At 39.4% G+C, this 19,707-nt stretch overlaps 1 protein-coding gene across 2 annotated transcripts in view; it reads right to left on the bottom strand.

Annotated features, from left to right (window-relative positions):
* The window catches only part of Fam19a1 (family with sequence similarity 19 (chemokine (C-C motif)-like), member A1), a 485,469-nt gene that overhangs the window by 464,219 nt on the left and 1,543 nt on the right, over positions 1-19,707 (bottom strand). For both annotated transcript variants that reach the window (XM_005383818.2, XM_005383817.2), the window contains exon 2: positions 18,772-18,892. In XM_005383818.2, the coding sequence (XP_005383875.1) occupies positions 18,772-18,889 (118 nt within the window). In that variant the 5' untranslated portion in view covers positions 18,890-18,892. The remainder of the gene's footprint in view (positions 1-18,771; positions 18,893-19,707) is intronic.

The following is a 19,707-nucleotide window of genomic DNA, read 5'->3' on the forward strand; positions in this document are numbered from 1 at the left end:
TCACCAATGGTTGTTATATTGCATATTGTTGTCTTCAAATTAGTTGCTCAGATTACCAGATGTAAACATGCAAAATTGGTCAAGAAAAAAATTTAAGCATTAACTAACTGTTCCTTTCAATAAACCAATAAACATCAGCAGTACAATTATCCCAACTATCCTTCATATATATTTTTTTCCTTCCCTCTTTCTTTCTTTTTCTCCTTTCCCTCATCCCAGTTGTTCCTTCTCTTTAAGCAATTTCTTTATCTTTCACAGTATCTATTGTACCTTTTGGGTTTGAAACGTGAAGGAGGTGAGAACATGCATCATGTAGATATACATGTGGGGAAAATATTTCCACCAGAGCCAGAGGCAGTGAACCCAAAAATGTCTGTCTTTGAAAGCTCAGAAAGCAGGTAGGTGTACATAGAGGAGTGATCCAAGAAGAGATCAGCAGGAGAAGATGTCACACTGTTAATGAATTTGTGGTTAGAGGGACTCATATTGTCTAGGATCCAGTGTAAAGACTTTGGCTCTTAACCTGAGAGAAATATGAACCTATTAAGGGTTTTGGACCAACAAGGGCACAAAATCTGACTTTCAATTTTACCACTGAGCCCCCTGCAAAGGCGAAAGAGAGATACCAGCAAGGGCTTCTGAATTATCCACTATGGAGGAAACTAACAGTGGTTTGTCCCAGGGGAACAGCTGTGGAGGTGGTAAGAAATAAGAAGAGTGGGTACATGGTGGACTTTGGGGAAAATAACTGTAATGATAAATTTAATGTGAACTCTGAGAGCAAGAGGAAAGTTTAGGGCAATTCCAAGATACGGATATGAGGAAGGAAAAGACCAGAGCTGCTATTCACCATGATGAAAAAGATATGAACGGAAGTGGTTCAGGACAGGGGCAGATCAATATTGTGATTAAAAGAGTTTTGTCTAGGTCAGACAACCAGAGAATCAACAACCATTTGGCGGGAGATGTCTTGAGACAAATGAAGTATCCATTGAAAGTCTCCAATGAAAGCTTAGTTTAGATGGTTGGTAAAGTAATTTGCAACTCTTTCCTAATGAATACGATTGCAAAATACCTTAATGTATGATGTAGTGTGTGTGTGTGTGTGTGTGTGTGTGTGCGTGTAGGTAGATAGATAGATAGGTAGGTAGGTAGGTAGGTAGGTAGGTAGGTAGGTAGGTAGCAAGGAGATAGTTTACAGAATCCTTTAAAATGTCGACAAAAATAATTGCCTCAGCCTTACTCCACTCCTACAAGATAGGAGGTCAAATATAAAGCCACATTTCACAGAACAAACTCTGATATGTAAACGTCATCTTCCTGCATTCTCCACAGGAAAACAGCACTTGGTAATGATATTTGTGACACATAGAAGCCCTGGTAGATCAGACTAGTGCTGCTGTTTTCTCCTCTTTCTGTATCCTCAGAATGGCGGGCTGCAGCTTTTTCTGTTCTACCGATCAGTACTGTTTTTTAAAGTTAATAAGGAAAAGCCTTGTTTGTAAAATAAGATCTGTCAGAAAGCCTTACTCTCCCTAAAACAACTTTTCTTCAGCCGAGGTCACTGTGCATTATAAGACCGCTTAATTAAAGGAAGGAGGAAGGGAATAATATTACCGTGTTCCTAGGGTTTGAAAATAAGTCATTTAGCACCTAAAATTGCAATGTTCTCTGCTATCACTGTTTTCCTAGCTTCATTAATTTTTTCCCTCCAAAGTCAGCATCCACCCGTACAAGCCTTTGTCTCCTGCTGTCATCAAAGCATTTACATGCATTAATCCATGACAACTGGGTGCATTTGATCCATAACTGATTTTGCTGCCTGCCAACTAGGAGATGCAGTTCTAGAAGTGAAAAGAAGAAATATCCAGGATAATAGAAAAATGTCACCGACTTCCTAAGTATGTGCTGTAAAATTCCATCTAAAGTAAGCAGCAGCATCCTAGATAGTGTTGTACTGGATGCTTTGACCTTTTATTACCAAGTGGAATAAGTGTCACAATCAGGTCACAGATTAGACTCAGCGAAAGGAGAAGGTGCAGGAAGGAAAGGAGAGAGTGTGAGCAACGGAGAGTATTCAGCATTTGCTCTTGAAAGAATCTCAGTGGAGAAAAGCACGGGAGCACACACAGCCCCAAAAGTTGGCATCACATTCAATCAAAGGAGAAGTTGGGCCATGGGATATCCATTCATTCAAAAGCCACCTATATGCATACACAGAAGAACAGCTTAGGCTTTAGATAGAAAGTACAGGTACATATAACAATATAGGCAAAGAACATGAATGGGACCCTGGGAGGAATCCTGTGGACACTTAGGCATCACTGTTTTTATCAGTGTATACCTGAGTTGCTTCTTTTAGGTGTTCCTGCTTGTTGTGCCTTGGATTCAACCATTGAATTAACCCATCCTTTAGTCAATCACTTTTCTTTCCTTATAGACAAGTAACTGAAGTTTCTGGAGCCTCATCCAAATACACAAATAAATCAAGATATCTGAACTTGGGTATCTAAGCTGGATACTGTAGCAGAGAAAACATCATTTCTTAACCACTAAGTCATATCATGGCCATGAAGAAACTTGTGTACCACACGTATCTTATTGCCTGCCTCCTGAGAACATGGTAAATTGTACCCTGTGGTCCCCTGCCAGCGGAAGCCAATGAGTTGGTCTAGCCAATGACGTGTAAGCAAAAGAGACTTGTGATATTTTCAGATTGCGGCATTTATTTGCTGATGATAAACCCTCCAAAACTCTTTATTGGCCTTGATGAACAAACCTACTTCAACTAGATGCTGCTCTAAATTTTAGATATAGCCCAGCCTTCAGCCAACTTCAGGAAGAAGACAGTAGCACTAATAGGAAATACACTTGTGTTCTTCAGCCTTTGAGAGTGGGGCTGAGCTGTTAGCATGGCCTCTTCTGTCTTGACACACATCTATTTCCGTCATAATACTGTCTCCCTCCACTCAAACTAATGGCACTGGCAGAGGCAGAGCTTTTGTGTGTGGTCATTAGAAAGCAGGGGATCTGGAACCAGTCTGCCTTAGTTCAAATCTCTATTTGCAATGTTCTCTGTTAGCATCATTTTCTTAGCTTCATTAATTTTTTTCCCTGAAAAGTCAGCATCCACCCATATGAGTCTTTGTCTCCTGCTACCATCAAAGCATTTACATGCATTAATCCATGATAACTGGGTGCATCTGATCCATAACTGATTCTGCTGCCTACCAACTAGGAGATGCAGTTCTAGAAGTGAAAAGAAGAAATATCCAGGATAATAGAAAAATATCACCCAGCTACTTCTGTGCCATAAAATTCTATGTTGGGCAAATTACTTAATCCCCCTGAATCTGATGTCCCTCACTGGTAAAAAGAAGAGAAGATTAACGACCTCCCAGCAGAGGTCGTTAAAGTACAGAGATTAAAGAAGCAATATGGAATGCTTAGCACACTGCCAGGAACACAGTAAATACAAGATAGCTAAGATAATTGTAGTACTAATTTCTATTGGGTCACTGAAAGGAACAGTAAGTATTTATATTGTTTGCTCAATCTTACATGCCTATATCTGGTAATATGAGCAACTACTTTGAAAGTAACAATATGCAACGATTGTTAATTTCCTATCATTTTGTTTTGAAATTCTGTGTAATTTTTATTGTTTTTTATTATTCTCTTTAAAATAAAAAATACATACATGTAAATAGTTTTTCTTCCAAAGTGAGCTTCTGTCTGCCTTCTGTTGTCTTTGAAGCCTGTAGATGCAACTTTCCATAACAAAGCAATGTCTTTCCTGGATCTTCTGAGTTTTCTAATGTACCTTACATTCTGGCTCTTGACTAAAATGAAGGGTATATCTTTATGGAGAATTCTTTTTTTGCCTGAACTCTGTACTTTACTCTTAGTACAGTCTACTCTTACTACTTCTGGCCCTATTTGAAGCATTGTTTTCTTCATGGAATCCTTGACCCAAATCTTAGACACTTCACTCACAGTCCACAGAAAGGGTGAATGAATGGCCTTGTAGTTCCCCAAGGGCCATAATAAGATGAAGCGATGTCTGCCTTTTATTGATGTGACACTGGATATAGGATTACAAATGCTATGGGAAGCTTCCACTTCCAAATGTTCTATTATGATGACAGCTTCCCTGCATTAGCATTTTTATATTGCTTTCATTTGATGAATAATACTGTAGCTAGTAGAAAGATCTTTACACCAGATCTTACTCACATAAACAAGTACATCAGTAGGGCTTTCTGCTTACAATAATCATAAACTACCCTTACTTGTTTTCAACAATTTAATTAAACACAATTAACTCTAGTTTGTTTTGGCAACCTATTAATGTCACGATTGAATATAAATAGACTCATGAAAAGATTATAATTAATAAATCCTTTACACTACTGTAAAATTACTCAGATGTTCTGCTTGCCAGAAATACTTAAGAGCATTTTTGAAGTGTGGTAACGAGGACAGTAAAAAAGAGATAATAAAGTTTTATCAAAGAAGTCAGCAGGGCATCCAGAGAGCTTTTGACCTCTTTAATAGTGAGCTAGTGCCTGTTGGGTATGGTTCTTAGGAAACTCTGAAACATTAATTGCAAATTTATCATCATCTTATAATGCCTTTCATCTACTGTTTTTAAGTGTGCAGGTTATTCCCTTATGCTAGATCAAAATCTCTAGAGTGTTAAACAGGAAGAACAAACCACTGACACCTCTTTTTGATTTTTTTTTTCATTCTATTTAAGCTCAAAACATTAGACACCATGTTGCATAGACAATTCTTAAGATATGAAGATATTATTTTCTACTTGGAATAGAAAATGTAGAAGTGTTAGCTGAAAAAACATAAGTGGCAGGCTGGGATGAGTTGCCCAGACACTTAGAAAACATTTATTTATCTGCAGACCCCAGGGTGTCTCCTTTTAGTAGTTGGGTCCTATAACAAAGAAGAGATAGATTTTAAAAACAACAAAATTAACAACAACAACAAAAAAAAAGGCTGGAGGTATAGCAGTGATAGAGCATGTATTAGCATTTGTAAGGCTCTGTGTTCATCTCCAGCACTTGAAAAAATAATAAAAAGAAATAAACACACTCGAAGTGTATGAGATGTAAGTGTGCAACTATCTGATGTAAGATTTCATGCTGTCTTAACAGCATTACAGTAGAGTTATATTCCCACCTGAGAGTCAGAAAACAGCCAGGCTGATATTTGTACTGTTTCCATTGAATGAGTTATTGGCCAGTTCTTTAAATTAATTAGCCAAAATCCCTATTATTTGGCATCACACAGACACCACCAAATTGCTTGAATAAAACACCTTTAGTAATACAAAATTGCATATAAAACATGCTGTTGGAGAAAGAACATTGTGGATATTGACCTCTTCATACTGACTTAGAATTCATAGCCAACTATTATGATTCTCAGAATAGATATTAAACATGAAATCTTTTTCCTCGACTAAGTACATGGGTTTTATTATCAGAAGACATAGATGTGATCACAAGAGAATAAGTTCAAGTTGTAAAATTTCTGTATGTGTCTATTTTACACAATAAAATATTATGACTATGAGAGTATTAAGCAGTCTATCCTATTTTTGCTCTGACATTCATATATTTATAAAACAATGCATTAAAATATCATGTACTGAGCACCTACTGCATCATACAGAACACAGAGTCTATTTCCTACCCCAGTGTGCATAGTAGGATTTTTAAACAGGGACCACTGCTCAGTGAGTGAGGCATGTACAGTTACATTGACTTACTCTAGCAGCAAAGAAGTGTAATAATGGTAGAGATGGGATGTGAATTTCTGGTTTGTCTGGTACACTGCTCTTTCCCTTTTCCTAGTAATCCCTTAAGCCAAGTTACTGGCAGCAGTGCTGGTAAGGTTAGGTAAAAGACCTGCATTCAATCAACTCTTTAAACTGATCCCCAAGGATGTAAGTAGATGGTACTCTTATCTAATACCTACCTTATTTTAGGAATCAGACTAGGTACATAACATATATTATCTTGTGTCATCATTTAAATCATTATTTTCAATGAATCGTATAGCAAATTTACAAGTGAATTGTATGAAAAAGTAGCCTAGATTAGGAATATCATTTCAATACTGAGCAAGCAAGTCATGTGTGCATAGCAGGCGCTGGATGATTGTTGTGGGGATGGTTGCTGTGATTGTTTCTGGAATCATTCCTGTCTCCTTTAATAACTCAGTGACTGGAGCATTAGAGTTGGAAGGATCGAGAGGTTGAACTTGGGTTCACATAAAACATGCCATGATTGATTAGCAATGTCTGCAATAGCGAGGATGGACTGTATGTCACGAACTTGCCATCACTACTTGTGGGGATATTTTTAGAACCAAAGAAGATATTTATTTTGATGATGACAGGAACTGGAAAGGAAGATCTCTAGTCTGATTGTATAAGCAATTTCTACCTGTTATTGGGTTACAAGTCTAGCAAGTTTTATTTGAAAGACAGCAAATTCAATATTTTAGCAAAAAGCACTGCTGCAAATGATCAAATCACTTACCAGAAAGGTCAGCCCACTTTACAATATTCTGCATAATTTATAAAGTCTCCAAGTGATAAATGCCAAAAAATCTTATCAGAAAAGTTAAATTGTAGTTGGAGAGAACTCCTTCCCAGTGTGAATGATTTATAACTTCGTTTTTAAGTGTAACAGGAAATCTACATGAACACAAAGTCTAATAAATGCAGATTTGTCTTATGCTGCTGTTACCCTGCGTGGAGCAAAAAAGAGTCTCCAAATTCTGAAGAAAAAAAAATTATTGGAAAACAATAGCCCTATAAAAAGTATTTGTAAACGAGGGGCTGCCCAGTCGAAAAGGAATGAAAGTGTATTTTCAGCCAGGCCTGTCTGCAGAGCAGAATAAAGACTCTGGTATCCCTCGGCCTCAGTACTCACAACCACCCCGCGAAATACACCCAGCAAAATGCCTGTTGTTGTTGAGATTCCGGGTGGCTCCTCAAAGCCTCAGATGTTTAGAATGTGATTGGATCACGGGGGCACTGTACACGTGAGTGGATTCATCCATTCATAGTTTAGCAGTTGTGTGTGCTGCTAGGAGGCAGTACTCGGTTAGAGATGGGTATTGTGGTTTATATCCAGATGACCCCCAAGAACCTCATTCATTTATAGACAGGGCTGTTAGCAGGTGACTGGATTCTGAGGCTTATCGCTGACTTGCTGTTAGGAGTACAGTCTGGTAGAAGATGCAGGTCACTGGGGGTGTGGTCTGGGTGGGGTTTATCACCCTCTCCAGTTCCTGCTGGAGTCTCTTAGTGCTTCTCAGTCACCAGGCCATGAGCAACTTCTCTTCTACAATGCCCCATGCCAGATCAAATGTCATGCTGTAGCCTGAGAAACATCATACACGGGGGCCTGCACATAGCAGGCTTTCAGTAGAACGAGCCATAGTCAAAGGCTGGAAAAATCTCTAGCTTGCTCTCAAGCTAGATGACCCTGGACAAATCAATGAACTTATTATTGTACATGTTCTTTATGTCTTCATTGGTAAATTGGAAAACTTTGCTACCTCAAAAGGTTATTATGGGGAATAAGAAAAGCATGCACTGTTTAGGATCATTCATTCAGTCATTCAGTCAGTCAGTCGGTCATTCATGCATCAAGTGCTCATTTGTCCTCCCTGTGCACCAGCCGGACTATCAGGTATACTAGCCTCCCAGATCTGGTGAGGAACTCAGCATTAAAACAGTGATTACAACAAACTATCCCTTCTATGACTACTCAGAAAGTGTAATTCTTTGCATCTAATAGGTGGTCAATCAGCATTTGTTGAATTTAAGCATTAAATTTGTTCTATGTTAAAAATTATTCTCCTACGGCTTTGAGTTAGAGACATGCTGCTTTCTTTAATAAACAGACACTTGACTTGACACAGTGATGCATTTTGCCTTTTACTGGGCAAAGAGAAGATTTGCACAAAAGTCCAAAAGGCCTCACAGGGCTCAGAAGGTCTGGCCAGTGTACAATTCCTGCAACTTTGCTGATTGGCTGCCTTGCTTCTCACTGTGACACTGGGGTTCTTGCCTAATTCTCCATCTATGATCACCAGTGTACATCAAGACAGCCTTTAGAATGCAGAACAGTAACTGGGGAGGGAATGTGGGGGACTCTTGCTGTCCCTATAATTTGGATATACAGATGCTTTTTACAAGGGGCAGAACCTCCTGTCTTCCAGGGTCAATGCCCCTGTATCCTTGTAACCATCACCAAGTCTGTACGTGTGTTAGTTCAGGGTGAATAGGCCATCCTTGATCTTTTCCTACCAGGCAGCTCTTCAAAACCCAACACAAAATCACCCCGCAGGGCTTTCTCAGTCTTCTCCCTGAGAATGAATGGCTTCCTCCTTGATTGTGCAGCCACTGTTCAGGTAGAACCCGTATCACCGGCAGGTGTGTGTCTCAGACACAGTTAGACAAGAATAGAGAGAGGCGCCCAGTCTTTCTGGAGGTAATACAAAGAAAATTGTGTAACTGTCAAAAGTCAATAGAACTGTCTGAACAGTGCTGTCATAAGTAGTAGTACCTACTAAACATGAATGGCTCTTTAAATTTACTCACAGTTTAGTTCTTTTTTTTTAATGAAAAGAGTACTGTTGTGGCATGGACAGTTTATGTTTAATTTTTTTTGAAAGAAAAGCAACTCTGGAAATGGTTAGCCTGTTAACTGCAGGGTCGTTGGTTATACTCTCCACTTGCACACCAGTGTCAATGAACTGACAGGCAGTACCTAGAGAAGGACTGAAAAAGTTTCTGAAACCACATCCAGGCTCTGCAGGAAAAGCGCTGTTATTGATTATGTAGGCCTGTGATAGACAGAAGGCTGGAAACTGGCAACATGAACATCATCAATTTTTTCTTCCTTCTAAACTACCCTGGGAGCAGCTGTCAAAAATGTTCCCATGTTAATGTTCACCCAGTGACCCCGATTCCCAAGCACCTCTCCAGAACACAGTGTCTTGCAATTTCAGCAGCTGAACAGGTGTAAGAAGCGACCAAACCAATTGAATTTAATAAAACCACATCTGTGGAGCTTCTGCATAGCATGTTCTCATGTTTTTTATCATCCTATTTCATAAAAAGGCTTTATGCATTTATTTTTTACAGCAACATTTATTTTTTTTAATTCAAAGTTCTATGAAGGCTGACATCGAAGTACAATTTTTTTGTTTTTTACGAAAGTGGCACTCAAACTCTCCTGGCCATAGCACAATGAAGAAGTAAAATAATCCAATTGTTATTTGTTTCTCCTTTCCACTAGAAAAATTCTGAGGTGATGAATTCTTGGAAGAAGCATTTTTAAATCACTAATTACTTTTATAAAATAAGATGAACCCATTAATCTTATATTATGTAACAAATTTTATGGACATAAAAATAAAAGAAAAACATTACATATCATCAGAATAAGTCACAGATGTTTATAGTCCATATTTAAAAAGTCATATATAAATGTCACATATAAGCAAATTTTAAGGTAACTATTATCCATGTTTTAGCAATAAGAATATAGATGAACCATTTCTGAACTGCAACGCAGTAATGACTCACAGTCTAGAAACTCTAAAATATAAAATATGTAAATATGTCATTCATACTATATGGTTAACTAAACACCCCACAGAAAACTTCACTGATAATGAGGAAACTAAACCAACACTAATTTATAATTAAAAAGCAAGAACCACAGCAATTTAAAATCACTAAAAACTTAAGACAACACTCGCGATACACTGATAACAAATTATCCTTCCTAAAATTGGATGAATTCTAATTATTTGCATGCAGAACTTTGCAATGTTTCCAAGAGCTGGCAGCCAATTTTCTTAGTAGAATACTCAATTAAGAAAGCTCAGAAAACCTTAGTTAGATGTCATTTCTAGTGAGATGATAACTTAGTTTACTAACAAGTGGCTTTTATTCTTATGTAAAATGGATGCACGTGAAATCTCAAATCATTTGCCTAAAAGAAAAAAAAAAGAAACAAAAAACTCTCGGGTTTCAAGATATATTTATAACCCACTAGTGGGCTGCAAACTAGATTGTGTGAACTTTAATAAAGTATTAAATTAGGGGTTTTATATAGGCATCACCGTGTTGCCTGATACTTCTCTGTTTTATTACATTTACTGATTACTATTTCTCTCGAACCTTAATCTAAAAGAAAATTAATTGATTTTTAGCAGAAATTCAAATGAGGTCTCTGATTAGAACACCAGCTTCATTATATAAAATTTCTGTGTTTACTGGAGTCTTAGTGATACAATTCGGCAACACATACGAGGCTCTGATTCACAGTAGTGTAGCCTGTTTGCCTTAACTTAGGCTAAGACTAAAGTTTGATTGTAATTTCAAGCAGGCCAACATAGAGGTTCCTAGATTGTCCTCTTTGGGCTTCCCTACACTTACCCGCTTCCCATGCTGCTTGTGTAAAGCTATTTGATAAATTCATTAGGAATCATAAAATGCTGGAGCTGGAGATAATCTCTAGGGGGGTTGTGCACAGAGCATCTATGGGTGAGATATAGCACAAAGCCAGGTTTTAATTGCCCTCACCTGACTTTTGCAAGGTGTGGAAAGTCTATGTACCATTCAAGTTTCTGGTTTTCTTTTTTTTTTTTTTTTTGGTTTTTCTCTGGTACCGGGAACCGAACTCACGACCTTGCGCTTGCCAGGCAGGCGCTTTGCCGCTGAGCTAAATCCCCAGCCCAAGTTTCTGGTTTGAGGTATTAGATGATCTACTCACACTGAGCCCATCTCAGGTAAAGCTAAGGATATACTGTCCCCTCTAGATATGTACTGTGCATGCGTTTGGTTGCCACAGCCTACAGCAATTCCTAATGCCCCCTAAGCTGGCTCAATATATTTTGATTACCACATGAGTCTCGCCTTGCCTACCAGAGAGTTTTTAAATAGTTTCAGCAAAAGGTTTCATGAAGTATTCAGAGGTAATTTTTGTACTGAATTATGCTGTATTAAATAGATAAAATGAATAAATCAGTTATCTGGACATTTAAAGCTTCATTATTTGGCAGAATATACATCATGGCTGATGGAATACACAGATCATCTTCTTGAAGCTAAGGGCCAATAAGAACATCACTGATTTCTTTCCACATCTTATCTGGATCCTTGCAGTTTGCTAATTTAGGTGAGAGCCTGAAAGATGCAGGTTCTGACTTCTACTCTGGTGCTCATCCATCAGTATCTCTGACGTTATAAAAAGGCATAATATGCTCCTTTCCCACCCACAGTTGAATTTTACAGGATATACAGTTCTTGCACAGCTAAAGTCAAGTTGGTACGCAAATGTTTACTGAATCTCTACCCAACATTTTTCAGTGGGAAGTAGGCGCTGCGGGCCTCCTGACCCTAATCCAGGACACATGGCTAATTTCAGGAGCATTGTATCACTTCCCAGCAGCACCGTGTGGTGATTCATCTAAACGCAGGAGCTGACATTCTGTATTCACTGTAAAGCATTCAATTCAATCTGTCCATTCTCCACCCGCACAAGGGAGATAAGAAAAAACCCACAGATGTCTGTAGACTCAGTTAACTTGAGCTTATTACTGAGTGACGTGGAGGCACTCTGCGAGAGCAAGTCTAGGAAGCGTGTGGTAAGGTAAATGCAGCAGGTAGTGCTATTAGTAGAACAGTGGCCACACCTGGGGGTGAAGGTGTTCTGTGCTTCTGGACACAGGGTAAGCCTGGTGGAGCCCCTTCTCCGTAAAGGGTGCACCCACTTAATGACTAGGCTGATCACTCAGCATTCAGTGCGTCTCCTAACAGAAAAATCTCTGGTAACACCATGTTGGGGAAGTAAGAAGAAATAATGAGCCAAGAGAATTCTCTACATGCTTTGAGGACACTATCTTTGGAGGATTCAATTAGTTTACATACACGAAAATAATTCATCTTTCCTTCTCCTAAAAAAGAAAAAGTTGCTCATCTGGTGCTATGTCTTCCCTGTTATGAAGATGAAATGAATTTTCCTCTTGGTATCAAAAGATTTGGATGCAAAAGGCCTTTTCCTATTGCTGAGTGAACTTTCCTCTTCAGTCCTTCAGGATCACCCCTGTGATAGCTTTGAAATCTATCATCGAGGTGGCCCATATTGCAACTAAAAACTCTTACAGAACTTTTATAAATATGTTCCCTATGTATATTATGTACCCATAAGTATATTTTTTAAACTATAACAACTGTTTGGATTATTTTGATGAATATTTTCATCAGATATTGAGTACAGTCACAAATATATATATATATATCCATAAATGCATGATACACTGATCATTTAATGTTGATATCACTCTCCATTTGAGAAGTCTCCAAATTGTAAACTCACACACATGCACGCACACACACACACACACACACAAATACCTATACACCCTTATGTTCACATATCTAAACATTAATATACACCTAAAGATTCACACACAAATAGTAATACCTAAAGAAAAGTATCAGATTCCATTGAATATTTTTTCTCTCCTCAATAATTTAACAAGTGTTTTCTGAGCACCTACTATACGTCAAATTCCTTAGTAATAGTGAGAAATTAAAGGGTGAATGTCACAGGATTCCACATTCTTTTGTCTCATGGTTCTTAATGCACGTAATATGAATAGATACTGCAGATGTTGCCTGAATTTAAAAAAATCTTTGAAAAATTTTAGTTAAATCAAATCAAGTTTCTCATCTGCAAATCTTTCCAGAACCTTCATACATTTACAGTCACTGCAAAGTTCCAAAAGCAAACATATCACACAGCCGTGCTTCCCCACTAATCAACATATTTTCCTAAGAAGAATCTTGAGGGGAGAGTTTTTTGAAGTATAATTTAAGAAACGCTGGTCTAGATGTTTTATTACATTAAGGCGCTAAGAAGGAAGAGGACCTTATGATATTTTTTACCCTATATTCTCTCTTTTTTTCTTCATCTGAAAACACTGATAGGTTTCTAATTTTCTAATTGAAATTCTACAGCTAATATTTTAAGCTTTTCAAAAAACAGAGCAAGGGTAAGTAAAAAATACCGAATTATAGTAATTAATAAGTCTAGGTCATTCCAAACCTTCCACTAGATTTAACTAGTATTTTCTAAAGGATGTTTATATTCTTTTTGACATTTTTTTGTACATGTGCAAATATGACATTCTTCTCAAAAAATAAATTTGAAGCAGAGTATTCTGCCCTTTGTTTTCTTCACTCATAGTATATCTTGGACATCTCTCTACACGAGCACACGTAAACATATCTCATCGTTGGTTATGGCTGCACTGAATCCTACAGAGAGGAGTTGTACTGTGATTTATTTCACCAATTCCATGTTGATGGAGATGATGCTCTTACCTTATTTTTTGACATTAAAACCATTGTTGCAATGACTATACCTTAACATATATAAATCTTTTCTCATTTTCCAATAATTTTCCTACTTAAAGTATCTAGAAATGGAACTGTGTGTTAAAATGTGCCCATTTTATAGTTTGAGAGTCACTGTGAAATTATTTTTGAAAATGGCACAATTTTGATATCCTCAAAAGCTGAGATTTTGGAAGCAGGGTTTCAACTTGAAACAGTTTTCCTAGAAAAGTTCAAATCAGCATTTTAAACTTAAAGAAACTACAAGTTAAAAATCAATGTCATGTGTGCCACTTCCAAATATTTTTGTTTGTAGTGTGATATAACACTGTTTCCAACTATGAATTAATTGAAGCCATAGGCTTAAGCTCAATCAGTACTCACTTAATGTAGTATTTTAACCATTTTCTTAAAAATTCATGGGCTGATGGGAGAAATTTATTTTCATCCCTACTTTGTTTTGATATTTTAGGCTTTCTCATATGTCCATAGTTGCACTCTGACTTTAGGATGAGGTCAATATCATCAATCAGATGATCAATGGATTATTACTAGCACCAGTTTACATGAAATAACAACCTGTCTGCTCTAATCTTTAGACCAATTCACTACGCTTAGCAACCTTGCTTGGGTAGGAATTGTTAAAAACCCAATATGTGAACACTGTTGTACACACTATTTCTTTTATATTAAGAGTATAAAACAACCCTTTACTGCAGTGTATCTTGGTATTCTGAGGCATATTCTTTAAGTAGTTTTCTATAAAGGTAGTGTTGAATGGCAAGGTAAAAATAAATGTAAGGCATGTAAGAATGTTTCTGAGTAATTTAACAAAAAATACCACACTTTACAATGGATGGTGATGTTCGGTCTATAATAATGAAGTCATAAATGAATACTTCTAACATACATAGTTTGCTTAATATAGCTTTAAATCTTGTCAAGTATAAATTATATAGACAATTCTATTCAGAGTAATCTTTTTATATATCATTTTCATACACCCCCGTCAATAAAATAACAGTGACTGAAGAATAAATGATTCATTAGATACTTATAACTCCTTATCTCATGTAATTTATCTGTGTAATTTTAAATTACTAAAGAATCCCGAGGATTCTTCTCTTGCTAAAGAATTTTGAGATAATCCATATTTTATTAAGTTTCAAGGACACCCTGCACACATCAACCCACACAACCAAAATTAAGTAACCATTAAAACTCTTGTCATAATTTATATATCCATAAAGAGAAGCAACTCCAATCAAAAGTTACATTTAGCAATATCATCCTTTCTTCCCTGTGCACAAATACTGGTAGTTCTAAAGATTGGAAGCTATTTTAATTACCTGAAACAATAAGAACACCACTTTTGGGCTTTCATTGTTCAGTCTGTCTTTTTTAAATTAAGTGTCCTTCCTATGGCTTTAGAATGAAAAAAAATAAAAAAGAGGAAGAGGAACAGACATTCTTCAAGTTGTTATGGTAACTTCCTACATCATTCCCCAAATAAAAACTTGATCTAGCTAAATACTAAATTATTGAAATTACGTATCTGCTAATCCGTAGTACATTTCACTCATTTATGTAATGTTAAAATTCACTTTCATTTGATTGACTATTTTAATCTTCCTTAACTAGTGAGTAACTGAAAATAAATGGTGCATTCCTAATACTATAAATATGAAAAATAGGAAGTACTTAGAGACTGCAGGCGAATACATTAAAACCAGTCCATTTTCTAGTGAACATATTTTCATTCTGTTTGTGTAGAAACTCACTGCATTGAGAAGACAGATCACAAATTCATGGCCTCACAAAAGCACTGTCCCACCTCATGTACGACAGCAGAAATTGGCCCAAATCTCTGTTTCCCCTAACAGACCCTGACTGGCTGGTGCCATCTAAGTGCAGCCCAGTCTGAAGGAGGGGAACATAGCGTCAAATTCCACTCATCTGTCAGCGTAGTGGATTATTTCTTGAAAGACTGAAATTGGCTGCTCGCAATTGGAGCACCGTCAATCTTACTCCAGAGGGGACGGGGAGCTGCCTGGAAGGGGCTGGTGGGAGGGGGAAGGGCGGCCATTCCTAGGCAGGTGAGGGCAACTATAAAACCTTCACTCCCCCACTCGTCCCTGAGTGAAAGATTTGTTATTTTGCACATTTCCTGGATACTTGGTATGCGCACCGAGTCTGCTTGCTCTTGCTTTATGAAAGGGGCGATTTTTCAAGCTTAGGCAAATGTAGCAAAGCTCAGGGTCTGCTGGTGTCTCATTTTTTTTCATCATGTCACTTGTTTTAACCGATCTGAGAAAATGAGATTATGTTTTTTCCTTTTTGCTCATTTATCCAGCTATTTATTTATTTATTTGCTCATTTAGGGGTGGATTGTCACAGATAACTGGCCCTGATTTCTCTCTTGTTTTCATACACATTTCATTAGTGTCCCGGAAGATTTAAGACCCACAAAGAAAAACGTCACAGCTCTCATCAAAAAAGGCATAGTCTCACCCCTAAAATCAAAACAGAAGATTGAATTAGAGTCTGGCTGAAATAATCAAGAATATTGCTATGACCAAGATCTATCACTTTAATCTCTGCAGTTATTGTCCCCCCAAATCAAGAAAGTTGAATAACTCTATTACCCTGAACCACTGGACTTTCAGTTTAATATCATTTTAATCTCTTTGCATCTTAAAAGGAATATTTATAGTTTCTTCTTTTCAGCAGTGAAGCAAAGACGGTTCTCAAGCATGTAAGCACTTGTGGCTGAAATTGATTTCAATGCTACAGTTTGTTGGGGTATCCAACGTACAGTCTGACTATGCCTCTGTTAGTAATCAGTAAATTCTAAGACAGACAACTGAAAAAATAAACATAGCATTTAATTTCCCGTCAGAACGCAATATGAGTCTGGGTTTAAAAGTATGATATCTTAATAATAATCTCTAGGAAGACACGTTTATTTATTACCCAAAACAGCCGTAACCTCCCACCAAAAAAGAGCACACTCACTGGTTAGTAGAGATAATCTACGAGAAAGCTTTTGCAAACTGAAGTGTGTCTACTTTAGGATTACACACACAGAAGATAAAATAAGACAGAGCATCCGGTGGTATGTTCTAGGCATATATACCTGGTTTAACTCAACAACAACAACAAAGGAAAGACAGAAAGCAGTGTCCCGTCCTAGCTGTGTAGATTAAGGGAAGACTAACTCAACATCTGTCTTGCAGGTTGTCATCCATTAAGTGGGACATCAGTGATTCCTGACATTGATGAAGAACTTTACAGTTTGCAAACACTTTCTTGAAAGTTCATTTATTTAATCCCCAGCACATCTCCAGGCAGAGAAACCAGCTCCCAGAAGAAAAGCCCCCGGGCCAAGGTCGTGTCATCTCAGGTGACGGGCCAGCCCTGAACTCTGCTGTCCTCTCCAGCTCTGCCTCTGTCTCCTCTCAGAATGGGTTTGCTGCTCCAGGCATTCCATAATTTGAAAGTTTTCGCAAATTACATGAATATTATCTGATTCACCTCCTCAGAGAGGACACTGGGCCTGGTCATTTTCCCCTCCCTTGGACACAGCGCTGGAGGTGAAATCAGGCCCCCTGGACTTCCAAGGGCAGCTACTGGCTTTGCTGCCTCAGTGAAGTTAACCAGCCCCTCGGAACTTCTTCCCGGGCGAAGGGGTTAGGCATTACCCTCACTTCCGTAGGAACTTAACTCGTGAGTTCACCCTAAGAACAGTGTCTAAACCACCGGAGTTAGTAGGGTTTCTATCAGGAATTCTTACTGTTGGGATACACAAGGAAGGCAGACCTCCCGCAGTATCTGTAAGACTGTCAGAACAGTTCTTGGTGAACAAATCAGTGATTAAGTACCGGAGGTAAAGCGGGGACACAGGGAACCCCACATCCACGTTTGCATTCCCTCCCCCGCGCCAGGCTCTGGACACAGGACACAGAAATACGAGTGGGCGGCAGAGACAGCGCGGTTTCCATGCCCACCTGCAGGGGCACCCGCGCCCCCTGGCCTTCGTTCCCTGACCCCGGGCAGGGGAAGGAAGGTGGCCGGGGCCCCCGCACAGGCCGCCCGCACCCGGCTCCCCAGCCCCGCCGGCCCGCGCTCGCCTGCAGCGCGCGAAGGGACCGGTGCGGCGCGCTCGCCGAGCCTCGCCCAGCCTGGAAGCTGCGCCCTGGAGGCAGCGCGAGGACCCTGGAGCCGGCTCCCAGGGTGGTGCCTCGGAGCCCGGGGCGGGTATTCGGCCCTGCCCTGGAGCCGGGGAGAGAAGGCGTGGACCCTGGGCCCGCAGCAGGAGGAAGCAGGGTGGATACCGGCAGGGGAGCGAGGGATCTGCGGCGGGGCTGGAGGGCCGGAGCGCTCCGAACGGAGGATCTTCGGGAACTGGGCGCGCAACTGGTCCCCAGAGGCCCGACCTGACCACCAGGAGCGGGGCGGGCCGGCGGGAGGGGACGGAGTGAAAGGACGCAGGACCCAAGCTAAAGGGAACTCCCGGGAAGGCAAGCACAATGGAGCTGGGAGGGACAGGAAGAAGAGGACTGGAGGCCAGGGGAGGGTCAGAAACATGCTTTAAACAGGCAGGCGACGAACGCAGAACGAACCCAGGACTAAAAATTCTATGCGGAAAAAGCAAAAAAGTCTGTGGAGGAGAAATTTGTTCCTGAAACTGCCAAAAGGGAGAAGAAAAACAAAAAAGAATTTCAAAAGAGAACGAGCCAGAGAGACAAAAGAAAAAGCCACTGAACACGCTAGAAGGACAGAAAGTAGAGAGGAAAGGAGGCCAATTAAACCACACAAGCAATAGTAAGTCACTTTTGAATTTCTTTCATTGACAACTTCCTTCTAAAGTTAGTTTGAAGACTAACATCTGCAGAGTCCTTAGCCTCACAGAGACTGACGTTACAGTACCTGCTCTAGGTGAGAAAACTCCAGGAGTAGACATGCCGAGATTACATGACCCCCCGCCCCAATGCTCAAGTCTTGAAAGTTATCTGCCACCTTTTACACAGTGTGGTGCTATTGGCCAAAGCATGGAAAAACAACAAAGGACTTCTATTTATGGAGGTGTGTGGAGGGGTCCTTTAGAGAAACCCAGTTTTTCGAGAAATAAATAGAAAGACCTCCAAGGCATTTTGGTATACTCTCCTGCCCCGGAGTACCCAGCCAATAATATGTCTTGAAACTCCGAGGCAAGCTGCCCACACCATAGCACTTTCTGTCACTTACATTCAACCATCTGTTAAGGAGACAGGGTGAATGTGGATGTGGGGGAGGCTGCGGGGAGCCAGCCCCCGACTTACCTGGTCTGTGCAGGTGGTGCTGTTGGAAGGTGTGCTGAAGGGACCCATGACAGAGCAGCACTGCACAAGCACTTATCCACAAGTACAGCACCCAGGACATCGCAGAGACCATTGCCATTCTCTAAAGAGAACATGAGACACAAAAGGTCACCCCTGATTTCAAACCCCCAGCTCAGTCAGCGCCACTGATGAGGGAAGGGAGGTCTCAGACGTCATATTCCTTTGCTACTTGGCTGGTGAGAAATAATGATCTAGCAGAGGTCATGCCAGGAAGTGAGGGAAAATCCTTTCCAGGAGATTATAAATGCATTTTTAAAAAAAAATTCAGCAAAATAAAACTCCACGGATTGCCAAAATGCAAAAAGTTTCTGTTAACTAGGAAGTTAGTAGCACGCACGCCAACTAAAAATATGATTTTACACAATGATCTGAAAACTATAGTTATCCCAGGAACTGAAACGCTGCAGATTTGGGTTCATTCTAACTTCATTGCAAGTCTGACATAAGCCTGGAAGGAGAAAGTGGGTTTTTTTTTTTTTAATTCTACAGTCATGAATTTTTAATTGCAATGCTGTCTTCTAAACTAAGTAATCATTTCTCAGAGTCATGTTGTCATCCAATAGAGCCTATCTTTCTGGCTGGATTTAAAATCAGAAGGAACTGTCTTCAGCCAGAATCAGTTTCAGGTGCAGGATCTATGCATCTATCCTGAAGCAAGCTGTCCTTTACAAGAGTGCTTTGTCTCCTAAGTTTCCATTGTGGCATTTGCTGTGTAGAAGTGATGAATATGTATACACAGGTGGTGTATATATTTATGGATGAACATATACCTTTTCTCAGGCGCTGAGAAACTTTGACACTGTTATCTGTACCTATGAGAATCTTAGGAGCTACAGAGGCTCAACTACGCTACATATTGTCCAATTTCTCCAGCAA

The sequence above is a fragment of the Chinchilla lanigera genome, unplaced genomic scaffold (genome assembly GCF_000276665.1).
Source record: "Chinchilla lanigera isolate Chin_1 unplaced genomic scaffold, ChiLan1.0 scaffold00020, whole genome shotgun sequence".
Classification (NCBI taxonomy): domain Eukaryota; kingdom Metazoa; phylum Chordata; class Mammalia; order Rodentia; family Chinchillidae; genus Chinchilla; species Chinchilla lanigera.